This window comes from Fulmarus glacialis, unplaced genomic scaffold (assembly GCF_000690835.1).
Source record: "Fulmarus glacialis isolate BGI_N327 unplaced genomic scaffold, ASM69083v1 scaffold5405, whole genome shotgun sequence".
In the NCBI taxonomy this organism is placed as follows: domain Eukaryota; kingdom Metazoa; phylum Chordata; class Aves; order Procellariiformes; family Procellariidae; genus Fulmarus; species Fulmarus glacialis.
In genome coordinates, this window is record NW_009213502.1 from 18,385 (window position 1) to 35,721 (window position 17,337).

General features: G+C 37.3%; 1 protein-coding gene across 1 annotated transcript in view; it reads right to left on the minus strand.

The window, feature by feature from the left end:
* The window catches only part of ARFGEF2 (ADP-ribosylation factor guanine nucleotide-exchange factor 2 (brefeldin A-inhibited)), a gene marked incomplete at its 5' end in the record, with an annotated part of 29,216 nt that extends 14,742 nt beyond the window's left edge, over positions 1-14,474 (minus strand). The window contains 20 exons of the mRNA XM_009578204.1: positions 686-844; positions 1,225-1,353; positions 1,536-1,687; positions 2,839-3,010; positions 3,101-3,185; positions 4,119-4,324; positions 4,916-5,027; positions 5,791-5,992; positions 6,500-6,608; positions 7,733-7,872; positions 8,100-8,199; positions 8,465-8,699; positions 9,230-9,360; positions 9,767-9,915; positions 10,192-10,263; positions 10,964-11,183; positions 11,594-11,773; positions 12,650-12,796; positions 13,524-13,647; positions 14,452-14,474. Of these exons, the coding sequence (XP_009576499.1) occupies positions 686-844; positions 1,225-1,353; positions 1,536-1,687; positions 2,839-3,010; positions 3,101-3,185; positions 4,119-4,324; positions 4,916-5,027; positions 5,791-5,992; positions 6,500-6,608; positions 7,733-7,872; positions 8,100-8,199; positions 8,465-8,699; positions 9,230-9,360; positions 9,767-9,915; positions 10,192-10,263; positions 10,964-11,183; positions 11,594-11,773; positions 12,650-12,796; positions 13,524-13,647; positions 14,452-14,474 (2,847 nt within the window). The remainder of the gene's footprint in view (positions 1-685; positions 845-1,224; positions 1,354-1,535; positions 1,688-2,838; positions 3,011-3,100; positions 3,186-4,118; positions 4,325-4,915; positions 5,028-5,790; positions 5,993-6,499; positions 6,609-7,732; positions 7,873-8,099; positions 8,200-8,464; positions 8,700-9,229; positions 9,361-9,766; positions 9,916-10,191; positions 10,264-10,963; positions 11,184-11,593; positions 11,774-12,649; positions 12,797-13,523; positions 13,648-14,451) is intronic.
* Between the last annotated feature and the right edge of the window lie 2,863 nt (positions 14,475-17,337).

The window sequence follows — 17,337 nt, forward strand, 5'->3', positions numbered from 1 at the left end:
TAGATCTTATTAAAGAGCTCCTGGAAAATATACTTTAAGGAAATACATATGATCCCGATAGCCTATCCTTACCTATCCCCCACCAAGTTATTTTAGCCCTAATTTTTCATGTGATCATGGTATAAATGTTGCCAAACACTGCACAGACAAGTCTGGACCTGTGAGCTAGAATATTTTCATTTACGTGAAAAAGAATGCAATGGTTTTTATTAAAGAGCTCCTGGAAAATATACTTTAAGGAAATACATATGATCCCGATAGCCTATCCTTACCTATCCCCCACCAAGTTATTTTAGCCCTAATTTTTCATGTGATCATGGTATAAATGTTGCCAAACACTGCACAGACAAGTCTGGACCTGTGAGCTAGAATATTTTCATTTACGTGAAAAAGAATGCAATGGTTTCTCTGCAGAATTCGCTGAAGTCAAATGAGATTTTAATATGGTTTTTAACTCCATATCAAAAGCACCTACAAAAATTACAACACACATACACACACAGACACACACATATATATAAAAACCACTAACAAAATAATGCACTTGCATCCACATTTTAAACGGGGTTCTGACATATGCTGGGAGCTAATGCAGTTATTAAGGACTGAAAGTAGTAGAAAAAAAAATCCTGCAAGTTTTCAGAGGACAACACAGTTGCACTATTTAAACTAATCAAGTTTTTACCTCATGCCAAGAGTTCCCAAGATAGTTGCCATCTGTGTGAGCAACTGTAATAAGTGTCTTAATGGTATCTATGTTCTTCTGTTTCATTTCTGTAATACTGGAACTGGCGGTCAACAAGGAAAAACGAGCAAGGGCCTGTACATAAGCATCTCGTTCAAGCTACAAGACAGAGAAACAAGCATCGTAATCAAGTCCCTGAAGAGCTAGAGAAAGCTACTTATCCAGCATGCCTACAAAATTTTCCTTCTATGTATAGTTGGCACTATTAGAGCACTTTCCAGCCAAACAAGAGTAGGAGGCAAGTTAGCAAATGCTCTTGATAGAAGACTCAGCAATAAAAGGAGAGCAGAGTTGAAGAAAAGCTTGACGATATCAAGATCTTAAAACGAACTAAACTGAGATGGTAATATTTTATTTTACTATTTCAAGAAAGTAGAAGAGATGCTTCATTTTCTATGTGTAGGTTGTTTGTAATTTTTCATCTCCCTCCCAGAGCCTACACTGCCCTTAGCAAGCCCCATGCTAAGTCTTATACAAACCTGCATTCCAAAGATACAGGCTATTCTAATTGCACATCGTATTCCTTCCAAACAAAGGGACGCAACTTCTGTGTCATCACAGTTCTGCAAGCCAACACTGTAAGCTGCCAGCAATGGAGTCCACACAAGCTAAAGAAAGGAAGAAACTAACTTCAGAAATCTATTATGATTTTAGCCCAAAACACCAGGTAACTGAAACCAAATATATCCAAAGAGTCCGTTACACTTGCATTACCTAACTCTTCATTTTCCACTTTTTTCCACACCTAAAATTCTTAGCAATGAAGAGACAAGGAGAACTTCACACTCACTTTGAACATGGGTCTGACATGATCCAGATGAGTGGCGCTAGTAAAAGGAGCCTTTGCGTGGCTTACGGCCTCCATGAGGGCTTTAGCTGTTTTAGCCATTTGTTCCATCTCCAAGTTGTACAACAACCTCCGCTGCTTCTCGTTAGCTACACCTAAGGGGAACACCACACAGCTACATTGGTTTCTTTTTTATAACAGCATATTCCACGTCTTCGTGTTGAGCATCACAAAATGTTAAATAAAGGTATTGCAAATGAAATCTAAAGATAAAAATCTTCCAGAATGTTAGAATTCAGGAGGCTGTCATAGGTTGCAAGCAAGGAACTCAAGCACTAAAACCCACACCACAACTTAAGACTTTATTCTATACAAAATAACTAATTCAGCCCTTTATTATATGCCACGTTATGACCTAATCACTGGAAGTCAGAGAGGCATACTCTATTAAGTCACTCTGCCTGTAAAAATGGATGAAAAATCCTTCATCATCTTAGGCTGACATCCTCAGAACAAAACTAGCCCTCACGAACTTCATAAATAAATTAGTAACTTAGTGTTTCTTTATCCTTAACCAAGGGTTGCAACTTCAATTTTCAAGCAAATAAATTTTGTTCCTATTTTCATCTAGGAAACCAGCAAACAGTGCAGAAAACACTGAAAAAACACTATGCTGAAGATTCAGAATTCACTAATTTGAATTAAATTAATACCAACTATTCTGAATAAAAGCAGGGTATAGCTGAGGATACTGGTTTCTAGTGTATACTACACACAGAAGTCCTCATTTGTTCTAGCTGAGGATAGGTGACTATAGATCATGACAAACTCTCTGATCTCTCTCTTTTTCAAACATTATCACAGGGTCTGTGGCATTTACCAGCCTATGAAGTATGACATGCTACCGATAGGGAGACAAAAAAACCAACCCAAACCAAAAATTCACCTGTTGTCTAGCACATAAAAACACTAAGTTAACTTGGAAACTAAGTGCCACCTTCAGTTATTCTACCATTTTCCCCTCACACTTCCATTTAAAAAAAAAAAACCCAAATCTAGTTTCTAGGGCCTCTCTGCAATGGTGCCAGATGCACTTAAACAGCTATGTTTCTATCACAGAAGTAGAATATTAAGTAATAACTGAGCCAGTTTCATTCCAAATATATGTATTAGCCATTCTAAATGTAATTTATGTAATGCACAAAGATGTTTTCAAAAAGGGATCTGAACTCCACTATGCCATCCTGAAAGTTACTGCAATAGTTCAAGAGCACTGTGGTCTTTCCAGTTGCTAGTTCCTTCTTACTTGGTTTACTAGACTTGGTTGTAATTGCGTATTCTTTTGTCTCTTTCATTGCAATTTTCTTTCCTTCTATTTCTTCATAGATTGTGGATAAATACTCTACTGGCAGGTCTTTACTGTCATTGATTCCTCGATTCATTTTAATATATTGCTCCTTTGTCATTTTATTTTTTACCTGTAAAAAGAATGGAAGTTGGATATCAGGTTTTGAATGCAAGTTCCAGGGAAATTTAAAGTTCTACAAGTTTGTTTTTTTGATTTCTACCTGTGGACTGTGCAAGTCTGTAGTCAGCATTATAATAGAGTATGCCAAAACATAGGCAGTGTCAGCACTAGCAAATAGTGTTTGCCTAAGGGAGGAAAAAAAACAAAACAGGTTTTTAGAGCCTTAATTCCTCAATCCATTAGCTCTATTTCTACATGCAAGAAAAATACCCAGAAGTGCTATGAATTCAACCAAAGAGCTAACAGAGCCTAAAAGTAGTCTTTAGAAACGCATGAAGCACCAACTGTTTTAAAATGCAAATAAAAAGGGAAAAAATATAAAAACGTCTTCTTCACAATGTTGAAAACTAGCCATGACTGGAATTTTCAAGTACATTCCCAAAAGATTATACATTATTCTTCTTTGGGTATCCTACAAAAGCTACAGAACAGCTTATTTTTCACTCCCAGCATTTCATAAAGAATTATACAAAACCAACCCAGTGATGCACCAACTGGACTAAGGAATGAAAGCCAATTAAGCCTGAACATGTAGCTAAACTTCAATGTTAGTTTATTGCATTAGAAACAATAGCAACACTAGCAACACTGCCTACTTGATGTCAACTAAAATATATACATTTTGTTTAACATCTAACAGGCAAGCAAAACCATGTGTAACATCTTATTAGCTGTTTATGCCATGTATTTTTAATTTTAGCAATTGCTATGGCTTACTACTGTTGTTTACACTTGACTGATCTACATTTGTTTAAAAACAGAACAGCTAATACAGAGACAATTTAACATACTTAGGGCTTCTCTCTTCCAATAATTCCTTCTAACAAGTATTTGGGATTTAATGAAATGCCAGCATCAGTATTCTTTCTATCTGAAGTTTCCATTTTGCCTAGCTGCTGAAGAGGTTCAGCACCAATATTAGCAACAAGATCTGCTCCTCACACAAGCCTGTAGAAGTTCCTGACCTGGTATGAGTGTGATTTGCACCTTGCCCCTAAGGGCCACACACAATACAGCCATTCTTCAGGCACTTATCCAATACAAAGGTTTTGAATTACCGTTGGTTGCATTCAATATATCTAGCAGCAAACTTCTCCATTAATCTATCAATCTTCTGGGCTTCACCTGGCAGACGAAAACCTTCCAGAAATATACGTAGAGCAGAAACAAAGTCTTTTCCACAGAAATCAAGCTGGTCTACGTAGGCATACATCACTTCCTTGTTAAACTTGTTGCTTTCCCCAAGAAATTCCCCTACTTGAGTCTAAAAACACAAGAGACAGTTATTACTGTGTAATCCAACTGCCAGCTTTGCAAGAAAGTTGATAGTACAAGAATTGCACAGCTGTCAGTTTTGTAAGACTGATAGCTTCAGTGAGCAGGCAGAGCAACCGTTAGAGGGATGACAAGAAACCAGTGTCATTAGAAATGCCTTTAGTCTGCATATTCTTGCTTTCCTCACTTCCCAAGGCAAGATCTGCATTACTGTAGAGCCAAGGAAAGCTGAACTGTGCCCAATTTCACATGCAGTAGAGAATGCTTTGCCACTGCAGTACATGGTATTCCTTTGCTGGCAAGATACCGCTAATGCGGTTATAGATAAAATGCACGTTCCCATTTATGGGGAATCCCTTCAGCCCTTTATTGTAAATACAGCTACTTTACTAAAAAGCCTGGGACAGCAAGTAAATATAAAGTAGCATTGGTATTAAGTACCTTCATTAGCACCACTACACTTTCAGTTATGTGTTAATGAAATACTAACTAAAGAAAGAGTGCATACAGACATCAGAAGACAGGGGAGAAGGTGGTAGGGGCAAGAGTGTTAATTATCTTATGTTGCCCGTAGTCTTACAGAACAGAGGCGTTCTTCTTGGTGCAAAAATTGTGCAATGTCCTCTGCTGTAGTTCCAAGCATTCCCTGCTCCTGTAGATACTGTATTCCTCTCTTTGGTTTTTTATTAAACCTATTCAGACAAAAACATGGGGAAATTGAGACATACAATTGAGAAGTACCACAGCCTACAAAATTTTCGTTTTACAGAGTCCTTCTAAACCAAAGATTCTGTGCTATAGCTCTATGTCTTTTTTTATAGTTAGAAAAAAGTCAAAGAATGTGCAACAAGTGTATTAACTATATCACACCATAGGCTACATCTCATAAGGTACATTCAGTTGCTGATAAGCTGAACAGTTATTGCCGGAAAACTCACTTAAAACCTGACCCTTTTGAAATATTAAAAATCAGAGAATTTCCATAAAATGTTAAAAATGTTGCTGTTCAAGACCTTTTTATAGCATTTGCAGACATAAAGATGTTCAAATTAATGAAAAAGAAGTAAAACATACTTGGACAATGATTTAATCCTCCAAACTCTATTTCAATAAAAGACAACAAATGGTGTAAGAGCTATAAGAAAACGTCAAGCCCCCCTGCTTAAATCAATTTCTCTCTAGGAATACCCACACTTTCCTCCCTTGTGCAGCTGAACCAGCACAAAGGAAAGCTGTGAAACCACCCTCCACTTCACCCACTATTTTACTGAATTCCTTTTAACTACAATAGCCTCCAGCATTAGCTTTTGACAACAGCAGGCAAGAGTCTTCAGCATTAAGATCAATTTGTAAGTGTCCCTACAGGTTTGACTTGTAAGACCATAAGAAACAATATGGTTGTACACATAAGCTTTTTACTAGTGAACTTTTATGTTCCCGTCATGCTGGACTTACAGTTCTATCCCATGTTCAATTATTTCCTTTTGTTGCTTGATGACTTCAAATTGCTCAGGATCATCTGGGACAGCAGTCTGGGTACCAACACTTCCAACTCCTGATGACACAGTGGAGTCCAAGGAACTAACACTACTCCGTCTCCCTCCACTCTCAAGGCATTTACCTTCAGCCATTTCCTGTTCAGATGGTTTATACGAACCTATTCATAAACAGGGCAAGACTTAAGTTATCCTGTTCAGTCAAAAACTTTTAGTTATAAAACTTTTTAGTAGAAATTTATGAGTCAATATTCTTTTTTTACCACATAAACTTTTTGGCAGTCTACACTACATGAAGATGCTGTATTAATGCAATTCTAAAATAATCCAACAAAAGGCAGAAGAGCAGCAGTAGCTATGGAGAAATTCTTGCACTTCAACTTTGTAACTGCAAGATTTGTCACATATCTTGTTCTACATAAGCCAGCTTTTATAGTGTAGACAATGGCCTGGCTAAAGGTCTTAAACAAAACCTGGTTATTTGAACCAGACATTTGGAGAGTCAGTTACTGCAACAGCATTAACAATTGTTTGTAAAATACTTCATTTGTATAAACAAACCATGTAAAAACCTAGCATTCGCACTTCTGAATAGCTTCCAAACACTGAATAAACACAAGGACAAACTTATTGAACAAATTAGTCTCTCCATAAGGAAACAGTCTTACCCAAGCTAGCCTGATGATTAGGGTTCACATAAAGGTCTTTGCTCCACTCTACCATACATTTTAAAATAGAAACCAAACATTCAAGTCCTTTTTTCCTCAGGCTTAGCTCCTAAAAAAAAAAAAAAAAACCACAAAAAAAAACCACCAAAAACACCAAGCCCCCAGACCAATATATGTACATCCACAAGTTTTTAGAAGGCATTACATCACACCATTCAAATCTTAGAAAGCTCGTCAGTTAGGGGGAAATGTACAGTTATACAAAGTTTCTGCCCCTTGACTATTTAGGTTGGATATATCCTGGCCAAAAGCAATCATAACCAGACTGACACCAGAACACATTCCAGCTGCTTTAAGCAGATGGTCTATTGACAACTGATGAGTACAACCAAGGGGCAATATACACCAAATCCTAAATGCAGCCCCTTTGTTATATAAATGACTATGACCATTCAGTAAGCCTCGATAGTGTCAGATCTCTCCACAAGCAAGACAAGTGTCTCACTACCTTAGCTGTACAGTAAACAGTTCTATTCAAAATCTGAAACAAAGGTCTCCTGGTTTGTACTTCCATTTTCTGGTCAAAGGACTACAGGGGAAAAAAAAATAAAAATAATCAAGCAAGCATTGACACAATTCTAATCAAAGGTGTGAGGTACACTCAGTTCCGAGACCAACACTGGCAGCAAATTCACTTCAGCCCTGAAAGCCATTAGGCTGGGCTAGGAAAACAGTGCTATAGGCAAGGCCAATGTCAGAAATATCTGCGCTTGCTGAAAGCAGTCTATACTCCACCCTCCCTCTAAGGACTGGGAAAGTATAATTTTGGAAATAAAACACTTGTGGTGGAGATACTGCATAAAATGTTTGTGCAAAGCAAAACACAAGATGAAGGTACTGCTGGTTCATAAGCCCCAGAAGGAAAGTCATTTCAGTAAGGCAGAGGAAGGCTCATTTGATTCTCTCTCCCATGGCAGCCCAACAAAAGAGCGCACAACAAGTCTAGTGTCACAATGCAAATATGCAGCAAAATCACCATGTAAATTTATCGTACTGCTTCATCATCCAATTGCAAATTAGCTAACTAATAAAAAGTACATAACACCAGTAGGTTACAGACAACACAAACCACTGGAAGTATCAATAACAATGCAGAGACGGCACCATTTATGAAAAAATAGAGCACCGTTTATGAAAAAAATAGTACCTTATCTTCAAAGCTGTTTTTCTTACCTGTAAAGGTGTCATTCCCAACTCATGCCCACTTCGTCCCTGTGCGATTTTGGACAAATCATTTACAAGGCGTTCAAATATATTAGCAGCGTTTAAATCACAGTCATAGTTAACATAAATATCCACTACGCACTGGGCATCTTGAAAATAAAAAGAAAGTGCAAGTATTAGGATTCAGTGTAATAGCATTTTTAAAAGCAATCAGCCAGTTGGAGCAGGCAATGGGAATGAATCCAGACGTTTAACCCAAGCATTATGGGATCAGACTGAATTTTTCACACTTTAACATTCTATGTGGCATTTGTCTTCAAAATAATTTTCATCATCTGCCCGAGGAAGTGACTGATTTTCACAACAATGGAAATACCTGCACAAATTCTAGTTAAAGTCTGAATCACCATCCATTTGTGTTCAAAGGAGCTTGAAGAAGTCTCTAGAATATTCAGGAAGATCTCTTTGAAGAACACCTGCAAAACAAATGAGGTAAAGGACTTGATGATCTGGAACTTATTAGAACCATGTCAAATGTACAAATTAATTTCTATTCAGCAATTTCTCTTGAAGGGTATCATCTCATGCATATTAGAATTTGAATACAGTAGTAATATACTAGTTTAGTATGCAAACAAAACTAAGACATTAACTTCTAAGTTCCAGCTGTCTTTTTATCATTGCAGTATTTTTACTTGAGAACTAGAGCATCACACAAAAGATAGATAAAAACTCTCTCACCTCAATCTGCATTTTTAAATGGGTCTTAAAATTCGAAAGCAGCGTGAGAAAGATGGCAAGAGAGAGCTCAAATACATCAGGAACAGAAGAGACTCCATTTTTAGATAATGCTACACAAAGATACTGCTTGATTGCATTGATGAACATTTCGTGTGTCCTGAAAACCGGACCAGCATTCTGCAGTACTGAGAGAAGAAGCTGGAGAGACACTATCTTAGAACGCAATTCATGGGATCTAGAAAAAATTCAACATTAAATATATTTTTATTGTATTTCTGAATACATACTTGTATTCAACATGAGCACTATAGCATTTCTTCCATGTCAAGAAGAAATGACTGCTACTTTAATTCGTTTCAATGCGGGGGGCAACAGGGGTGGAAATCAGCCTGCAAGTGATTTTGGACAACATCTACCGTCTTAATTTGGAGATTTTCCAGGAGTATTAACATCTTAGACTAGGATAATAGATGCAACTCAGTGCTACTAAGAAGCATTCCCCCACTCCCCCATCAAAAGCTTCACAAATACTATAGTCAAGGCCATTTCAACTGATCAGATTAATAAGCCCATTACACAAAAAAAACACCCTCAAGTATTAATTTTTTGATAATTTGAAGAAAGTTTCAATCCTAGATTCATCAAGCTAACTGAAACAAGGGCCTGACATGTGAATTTTGAATACCTGCTTTACTATACAGCAGCTACTTAACTGTCTCCAAAAGCTACCTGAAGAGGACAATGTAATAAATATAGTCTCATTACTTGGGATCTGGTGGTCCATCACCAAGTGGTTTCATAGAGAGCTTGCACAACGACCTGAACACAAGGAAGGCATCCTTTTGTAGAACATGGGAAAATTTGGCAGCAGCTTGATGTCCAGGTACATCTGTTTCCTTGAGAGCAAAAGACACAACTCAGTGAGACAAAGCAACAGAGCAATTAGGAAGATTCCACTACTCCTCTGAGAATTAGCTACAGATTGAAAAAACGGTACATTTGGCAAAGCTTAAACTAAACCTAAAGAGGACTACAAGTGATCTGGATCTTTTCACACCTGTTGACTGACCCTTCCCCTCCACCCCCACCCTGTATTAAAATACAACTAACATAACCAATTTTAGAACAGTTGTTTTCATTATCTACTTAAATTGCAGTTGCTGCTTCCTTTTCAAACCTGAGCAGGACACATACATTAAAGCTTCTGTCCCTTCCCTCCCCAAAATCCCATTGTATTAGTTGGCACGATGAAAACATTTCTCCTTTCCTAAATATATATTAGCATCCAGTGAAGTTATTTACCAGATTATCAGTGGAGGAAACAGATTGACCATCATCTGGAATCCCATTTGTTTGTACGTTTTCATTACTAGAGCCAGAAAGAGCAATATCTGCAGTCTCTAATGCAGGTAGAGCCTTAACTGTTTCCGTTACCTGCTTTTCTTCAGCGACTAAAGGGGAGAAAGGAAAATCACCCATTGAGCTTTTTTATCCCATGACTTTGTGAAGCTCTACAACCAAGAAGCAGCACTGGTTAACTACAAAGTTTCTCAGCTACCAGCAAAAGAAGAATATTGTGAGACAATAAAAACCTGTTCTTACTGCCTTAGTAGGTATTCTTGACAAGATACTTAGCAACAAAAAAATAACTTCCATGCTTTTATAATCACAGGAATAAAAGTTTGGAAATACACACACATCTATTTTACTTCAGAAGATTTTGCTACCTTTCATAGCTGACTTGACCACATCTTCCAAGATGCCTTTAACCATTTCCTTTCCTCCATCAGTTGTTTCCTCTAATGAAACATACAGAGATAGTTTTGAATTCAGTACATTGGTTTAGGAAAAAGATTAAAAGGAGAAACATGACAGAGGCAGAAAGATTAAAAATCGTAGATTTTCTTTAGTAGTTCTCCTCTAAGCCGTTTCTAAGAAGTCACACAAAAATACTCATTGATGTTATTTCCATTGTTTAAATCAAAGCACTGATATTTTTAATGCACTGATTTTGTCACTTGTATTTATCAACTGTCATTTGTACTTACCAACTGTTACAAACTTTTAGTTATGTAATATCCTATGTTCCTAATTTAGATACAATATAAGCTTATGATAAGGTCTTCATAATACACATTATTTTTACTACAGGATTTCAGTTACCTCAAAGGGGTTCTGTCACTTCCCACGTACCATGATTATTCTCTTCCTTTCCTTCCCCTTTATCAACCTAATCAAGTCAAATTCCATTGTAACTCTATATGCATAAACTATATATAGTTTTACTAGAATTCTAGGGAAAATGAGCCTTTCTTCAACGGTTATAATGTTGTAGACACGAGCTAAGGGTGGCCTGTATACTCTGAATAACTACTGAGAAAATCCAAGCATGATTTGAGCCAGTAACCCCAGTCACTTCTCCCCAAAACAGCCTAAAAGAGCATTTTCCAACAGAAACATTGCAACTGAAAGCAACAGACACCGCCTATTCTTGTTCACCTGATGCTGAAAGAGCCAGATCCTGCTCCAACTTCATGTCTCCATTTTCTGCCCTCTCAGGCTCACCGTTCGTTAATTCCACATTTATAGGAGCAGTGGGTTTGCCTTCCTGATAGCTGTGCTTTAACTGACCAATCTTCGGAGACCTGGTCACCACTTGAATTGCAGGAGATTGGGATTTTTGCTGATTTGTTTTTTCTACTTCTCTGGATTCTTGTATCTTGAAAAACCAATATGAGAAAGTTAATCAAAGGCACAAAACATGAAAAGGGAAAACAGATGTCTATAATAACTGAATTCACATGTTAACAAGAAAGAAACTGAAAATATAATCACTTGGCCAGTCAAATTAAAAAGATGTGCTTCAAGCTTATTTTAAAAGCATCCCATCATTTGTTTATACAAAGCCTATTTATACAGAAACTACAGTGTGAAACCTTGTTATCAGCAATAAGCTTCATATTTTATTTTTCATCAGTCAGTATGCTTCACTGCAGGATTTGACAGGTTTTTTTAAATTACAAATCAATAGATATCCAATTACAATGACAGACCCATTAAAAATAATAATTAAAAAGTTTTCTGTTCAAGCCTAAACATTTGAGATGAGCAAAAGTAATAGTTACATACAGCTTGATTTTCCATCCGTGTAAAAATGACATTTAACATCTGCGTAAGGGTAGCTTTGGCAGTTGTCTGATTAATGAGATTTTTACTGGCCAGATAGATGTTGTAACAGGTTCTAACAGTCTGAAGAATTGTTCCTTCATGGATTTCTATATATGGAGATGTTACTGCAGTGAGGAGAGCCTGAAAAAGTCCATAATACAGTAAAAAATGAAATTTAAGCAAGTAGGCAGCAATACACTTCATGCAGGTCTTCCATAATAATCAGTGGGTTTGTTATGAAACACATGTATCTGTTTATAAGACATTATAAGGAACTTCTAGTTCTCTGAAATGACATTTCAAATCAAAGAAAGTAACAGAACTTCCACATATCTCTGTTCTCTCCTGAGCTGTTAAAGTGTTTTATCACAACTAGTTTTCCACTAGATATTCCACCTCCAAAGAGAACAGTTATCATTATACTTTATAGCTTCATTTCTATGAAAGGGCCAATTGGACTACACTGCCATCAAATTAGATTACTAGAAGGTTCACCAACTCCTAACCTCAGCTACATTAGCCCAAGATTTCAGAACCAGAACACAGACCACTGGTACTACTATGCTTTGTTAAGAACATATACTGCAGATCTCTGGAAAAACAGACATAAGAACAGACAGGCTAGTGCAGCAGGCCATGATACTGCATCACAGTTACAGTGCCTTCAGTTGAAGGCTGATAGCAATTCACTGGCCTAATGAATGTGGGCATTACTAGACTAGAAGATGAACATCAAGCTGTCTGCAAGATAAAGTATCCAGGCCATGGCTCATCTCAGAAGGAAGGACAAACATTTGTAAAGTATTCCCTTATGTTCTGCTTCACCAAGAGGAAATACATTTCACATACCAATTCTGACCTGGTCACAGCCTCCCTAAATTCCATGACACATCTAACAGTGTAAGAAATGGAGAAACTGGGCCCTAAATAGTGCTTTGCATTACATTTTTTTCAGTTACAAAATCAAAGACAGTGAAAGTAAATTAATTCTGGACCAAAATGAACCAAATAAAATACCTTAATAATCTGTAGTTGTACTCCTTCATCTGTTTGAGGACCCTGAAAGCAATTGCAAATCGTTTCAACTATTCGGTCAATCAGTCGTTTTCCAGGAGCTCCACTGTCTGGAGCATTGCCAGTGATATGTCCATATGCAATGAGTTTCTAGGTAGAAAGAATGCAGGTTAGACAACCATATACTGTTAAGTAAAATACTAAGTACAGCATAAAAAAAAGCACATAAAAAAAAAGTACAGCAAACAGTTTTAACACAAAAATTTAACACCATCAATAGCCTGCCTACCGAATACTTGAACTGTTTACACATCTTGACAAAACAGATTTAGTAAGTGATACACAAGCTTTTTCCACCCAGACCGTTTCTTCCTACCGTAACCAGACAGAGGTTTTGAACATCAATCTTTGTACCTATTCACAATAGAAAGGTTCTGCCCAAGTAGTTAGCTGAGATTAAGTTGCATTTGTTTTTTCTGTAAGAATCTAAAGAGGAACAAGGTGGAAAGATTCCAGAGTCTGACCTCCCATCACATCAGCGCTACAAGAAACACCATGGTAAATACTCCTTTTAGAGCACCACAGGTGAAACAACTTTACTGAATAATGTAAGCACTCATGAGCTTCAATAAAGGCTTGCTTCACTATAAAACAACACACACATTTCTGACTTTGACAAGACGCACTTTCAGCCAAGTCTGATAATAACCTATTTTGCATGGTTTGTGCATCTAGGTAGCCATAGTGGGTATCTGCACAGCTGTATGTACTCAGGACAGTATTACTTCTTCACTCTAAGAATGCCAACAGCACACAAGATTTTTGTAACTGCATGTTTCTCCATTTCACTCTGTCCAAGTTTAAACAGGACACTTACCTGTAAACAATCCAGTGAAGTACTGACAATGCGTGGAGACTTTGACTGGCAGGCCAGTTCAAATGGAAGGAAATATTTATCTGCTTCAATGAAGTTCGCTTTTGGTGGAGCAGCAGTGCCTTCTCTAGGTCAGATAAGAAGAGTTATTAATTTTTCTAAACATGTCTATCACAGCAAACTACACTTCCTCCTGTTCTAAATTTAAAGCTGAATGGTACATAGCAGCATACAAATGTAATGTAAGTTTCTCTCACACAGCTTTCTTAAAGAAAGTTCAATTTTCTTTAAAAAACACATAAAAAACCCCTTTACATTTATTTATATTGCATCTGATCTCTTTCATATATTCTTCAACTTAACTCTTCCCTCACTACACTCCAACACTGTCCCACTACCTGAAATACTGGGGAACTCCTACATAACTTAATGATAAATCTATCAAAGTTATTCTGAATTAAACATATGAGGAATATTAAACAAAGATAAACACATTTGGGGGCTCATTTTAAATCAGTGCTGGATAAGTTTTTTAAAATTTAGACTTAAGTGATATTTAAATTGGTATTCTTGATCTAGGTAGTTAAGAGCATATATTATCAAACAGAGGATACCTACTGCTCTTTACTATTTCTATCTGATTTCCTATCAGGCTATATTAAGCCCAGTAAAAGGAAGTGAAAAACTAGCACCTTTTAGAAGTTTTGCAATTTTTTCATGGTGAAATTCAGAAGCAGTTATGGCTTGACTACCCATAGCCACAAACATTGTGCAATTGGAACATATGGGCCATATCATGTTTTTGGCAGAAAGGTGTGTAACTGGGTATTCACAAACTCATCGCTGTAATGTATATACACTCTTACATTTCCACTATCAAATTATTCCACTTGCTGTTTTCTGGCATAGTTTACAGCAATTAATAACTTACCTTTGCTTTTCCAGCTCCGTTTTTATTTCATCTGGAAGAAAGAAAAAAAATTCAAAGCATTTAACACCCAACATAAGTTATCATCAATAACACAAATAAGGAAAATCTAATAAAGCAAAGCTGTTTCAAACAAGAAGTCTTACACTTCAGTATTTGCTATTCCTTTCCTGTAACATCTTCAGCTTCAGAGATTGTAGACTGCCACACCGTTTATTAGAAAGCATATCTCTCAACTTCTACATGAAAAAGCTAACTTTTCCAAACATTCCTAACAAAAGATATCTTTAGAAAACATAGGTATAGCATGCAATTTTTATTCAAAAGTAAGTCTACATCACAGGGAGCTCAGGTCTGTAGAAGTCTTTAAGCCACTGTGTAAACCATTACTTCAATGCATCAGGCCTTCCTGTTAACTACAATGCTGGTTAGCCTGCTTTTGTTAAACCTCACAATATGACATCAGCTGAACAAACAAACTCCCAAGAGATAAGAAATCTCAAACGCATGCTGTCATTTTGCCAACAGAGCTTTTTTTTTTTCTTTAAATTACACTTTTAGGGAGTTTTCATACAACTAAATACAGAAAAAAAGTTTCTTTCTCATTTCTATTGTATACAGCAGCAAATCCCAACGATCCTAGTATGGCTTTTTGAGGATTTCTAACATATCACCATGATGCACAATACAGACCAGAACTGCACTACACCAGACACAGCATAAGTACATACTGTGAACACTGACAAAAAATATCAAAAACGGCACACAGAGTAAGGCTGCACAGCTACAATCGTTTGTAACACCACGTGGAATCCTGTCCATCCCACCCTATCTCATGCGTCTGCAAATTATCATGCCCACAAAACTTGTTTCAATTGCAAAGTTACCAGAAATGGATCATTCACTCAATACTTGTTCTCCACAACTCTGGAGAGGCACCATTGTTTGGGATTAGATGTTCAGAGTTCAGATCACTTCAGTGCTTTCTGTGAACCTCAATAATTTCTTCTGTCTCAGAAGCATCAATACACAAAACATACTAACAAACAAGGACTGCAACAAACACATATTACAGTTTTTTTTCCACTGTCCTATTGTTCAATGAATGTTACAAGAATTAATCCTTGCAGTGTATGCCCATTTTGTGACATTACTACCCCTATTTTATAGGGAAAATGGAAGCAAAACATAGGGGAAACCTGTATAACTACAAGCTGTGAGTGATAAACTACATCCAGGACTGGGACTTGCTATTCTGTCTGCCATACTCTCTCATTAATGAAAGCCAACACAGTCAGCAGTCAAGAAAGCAGCAGTCTGACATCCATTAGCAATAAATGATGTAACAAGACCTGAAGGAACATTATCCACCCTATATTCAACAGAAGAATAGAAAACAGAAAAATTGAAGAGTCACAGGCCCACAATGCATCATGGCTTTGTTCAGAAGCCCACCATTTTCTAATCAAGTCCATCATGCAAACAACCATGCCCAGTAGTTTTAAAGGAGAGACAATTTTCACTTGCCAGTATTGCACAAGCCGGGAGCAAGGCAATGAGCCGAGCCAAGCGCATAACCCCAGTGCCTGGGATTTCAGAATCAGAAATAACTTTGCAGCTCTGCGACAGTGCAAACCCAGCATCGTCATCCTCTAATACTTCAGGCTACAACTGGTAAGAAGAGTCAACAGAATGGAGACTGTTGATAAGAAATAACCGATGTTTCCCATGCTAAAAAGACAGACAATGTAAATCTTATCACGGCACCACTTCTTGGATCACTGTTTTCTTCATTCTGATATCCAGTTGGTTTATCAACAAGATAGTCAAAAGTTCAATTCAGCAAAATTTGAATTCAGTCCTTTTGATTTTATTAATTTCCCCACCTTTAACATCACATTATGATCCACAGAGCTACTGAAAACAACATACACTAAAGGACCCACGAATTTATTGTGTCCCTATTTAGATCTGTCTTATTATTAGAGCAGTGTATTCCTGTCACCTACAGGAACTGGCTGCTTAAAACAGAGTTTCCTGGGTAGCTTTACACATTCAGAACACTTAGTCCTGCCTCCAGGTCTTGGCAGAGAAAGACATATTTTAGCTATAGCCAGGATCCCTAGTAGAGCAGGATGCCAGGGTGGTCAGCTGTAACACAGTTAATGCTATATTTCAGAAACCCTGTAGAACCAGGGTTTACAGGGTAGGTTGTTTGGTTTTTTTTTTTGCGAAAACTCAACACTCTCTGAACTAAGTTTATTTTTACAAAGCAGAAAGACTGCCCAAGTTAGCCAAGTGGTTCTCCTTGCACTAAAAATGATAATTTGTCTAGTTCGGAAAAAAAAAAAAGGCTTCCTTGATTTGATAATGTTTTGGTCAAGTCAGACTAGACACTTCTTGAATACTCACAGGTATTTTTATAGCACATGAAATAGAAAGCTATTTTACATATAAAAGAGGTGCTGCAGAATTTTTTTCCCATTGGCAGATCAATAAAGTGAATATCATCAGAGATACGTTAAAAAAAAAAAACCTATTTGATACATCTAGCTCAGTGAATAAGAGTTTTCTTTAGGGGCTTCGTTGTTTGCACACTTACCCACTTTCCACTCCTCCTCAGCAGCTGCCACTTCAGAAGTTGTGGACAAGCCTAACTTTTCTGATCTTTGAGCTGAAACTGAAACCTGTTTAGTGGCCACTAGTCTGGCCAGCTTATTACTCAAACTTGTTGCAGTTCATCCAGTTCAAATTTGCCATGCTTCTTCCCATTGCACCCAGCTGCTGGCAGAAGGAAAGCTGAAGGTCATACACACCATCTTCACTCTGTCATTCTACTTTGTGGGAAGTGGACAGGGAGGGCTTGTTAGGGTAGTCCCTTGGACGGGG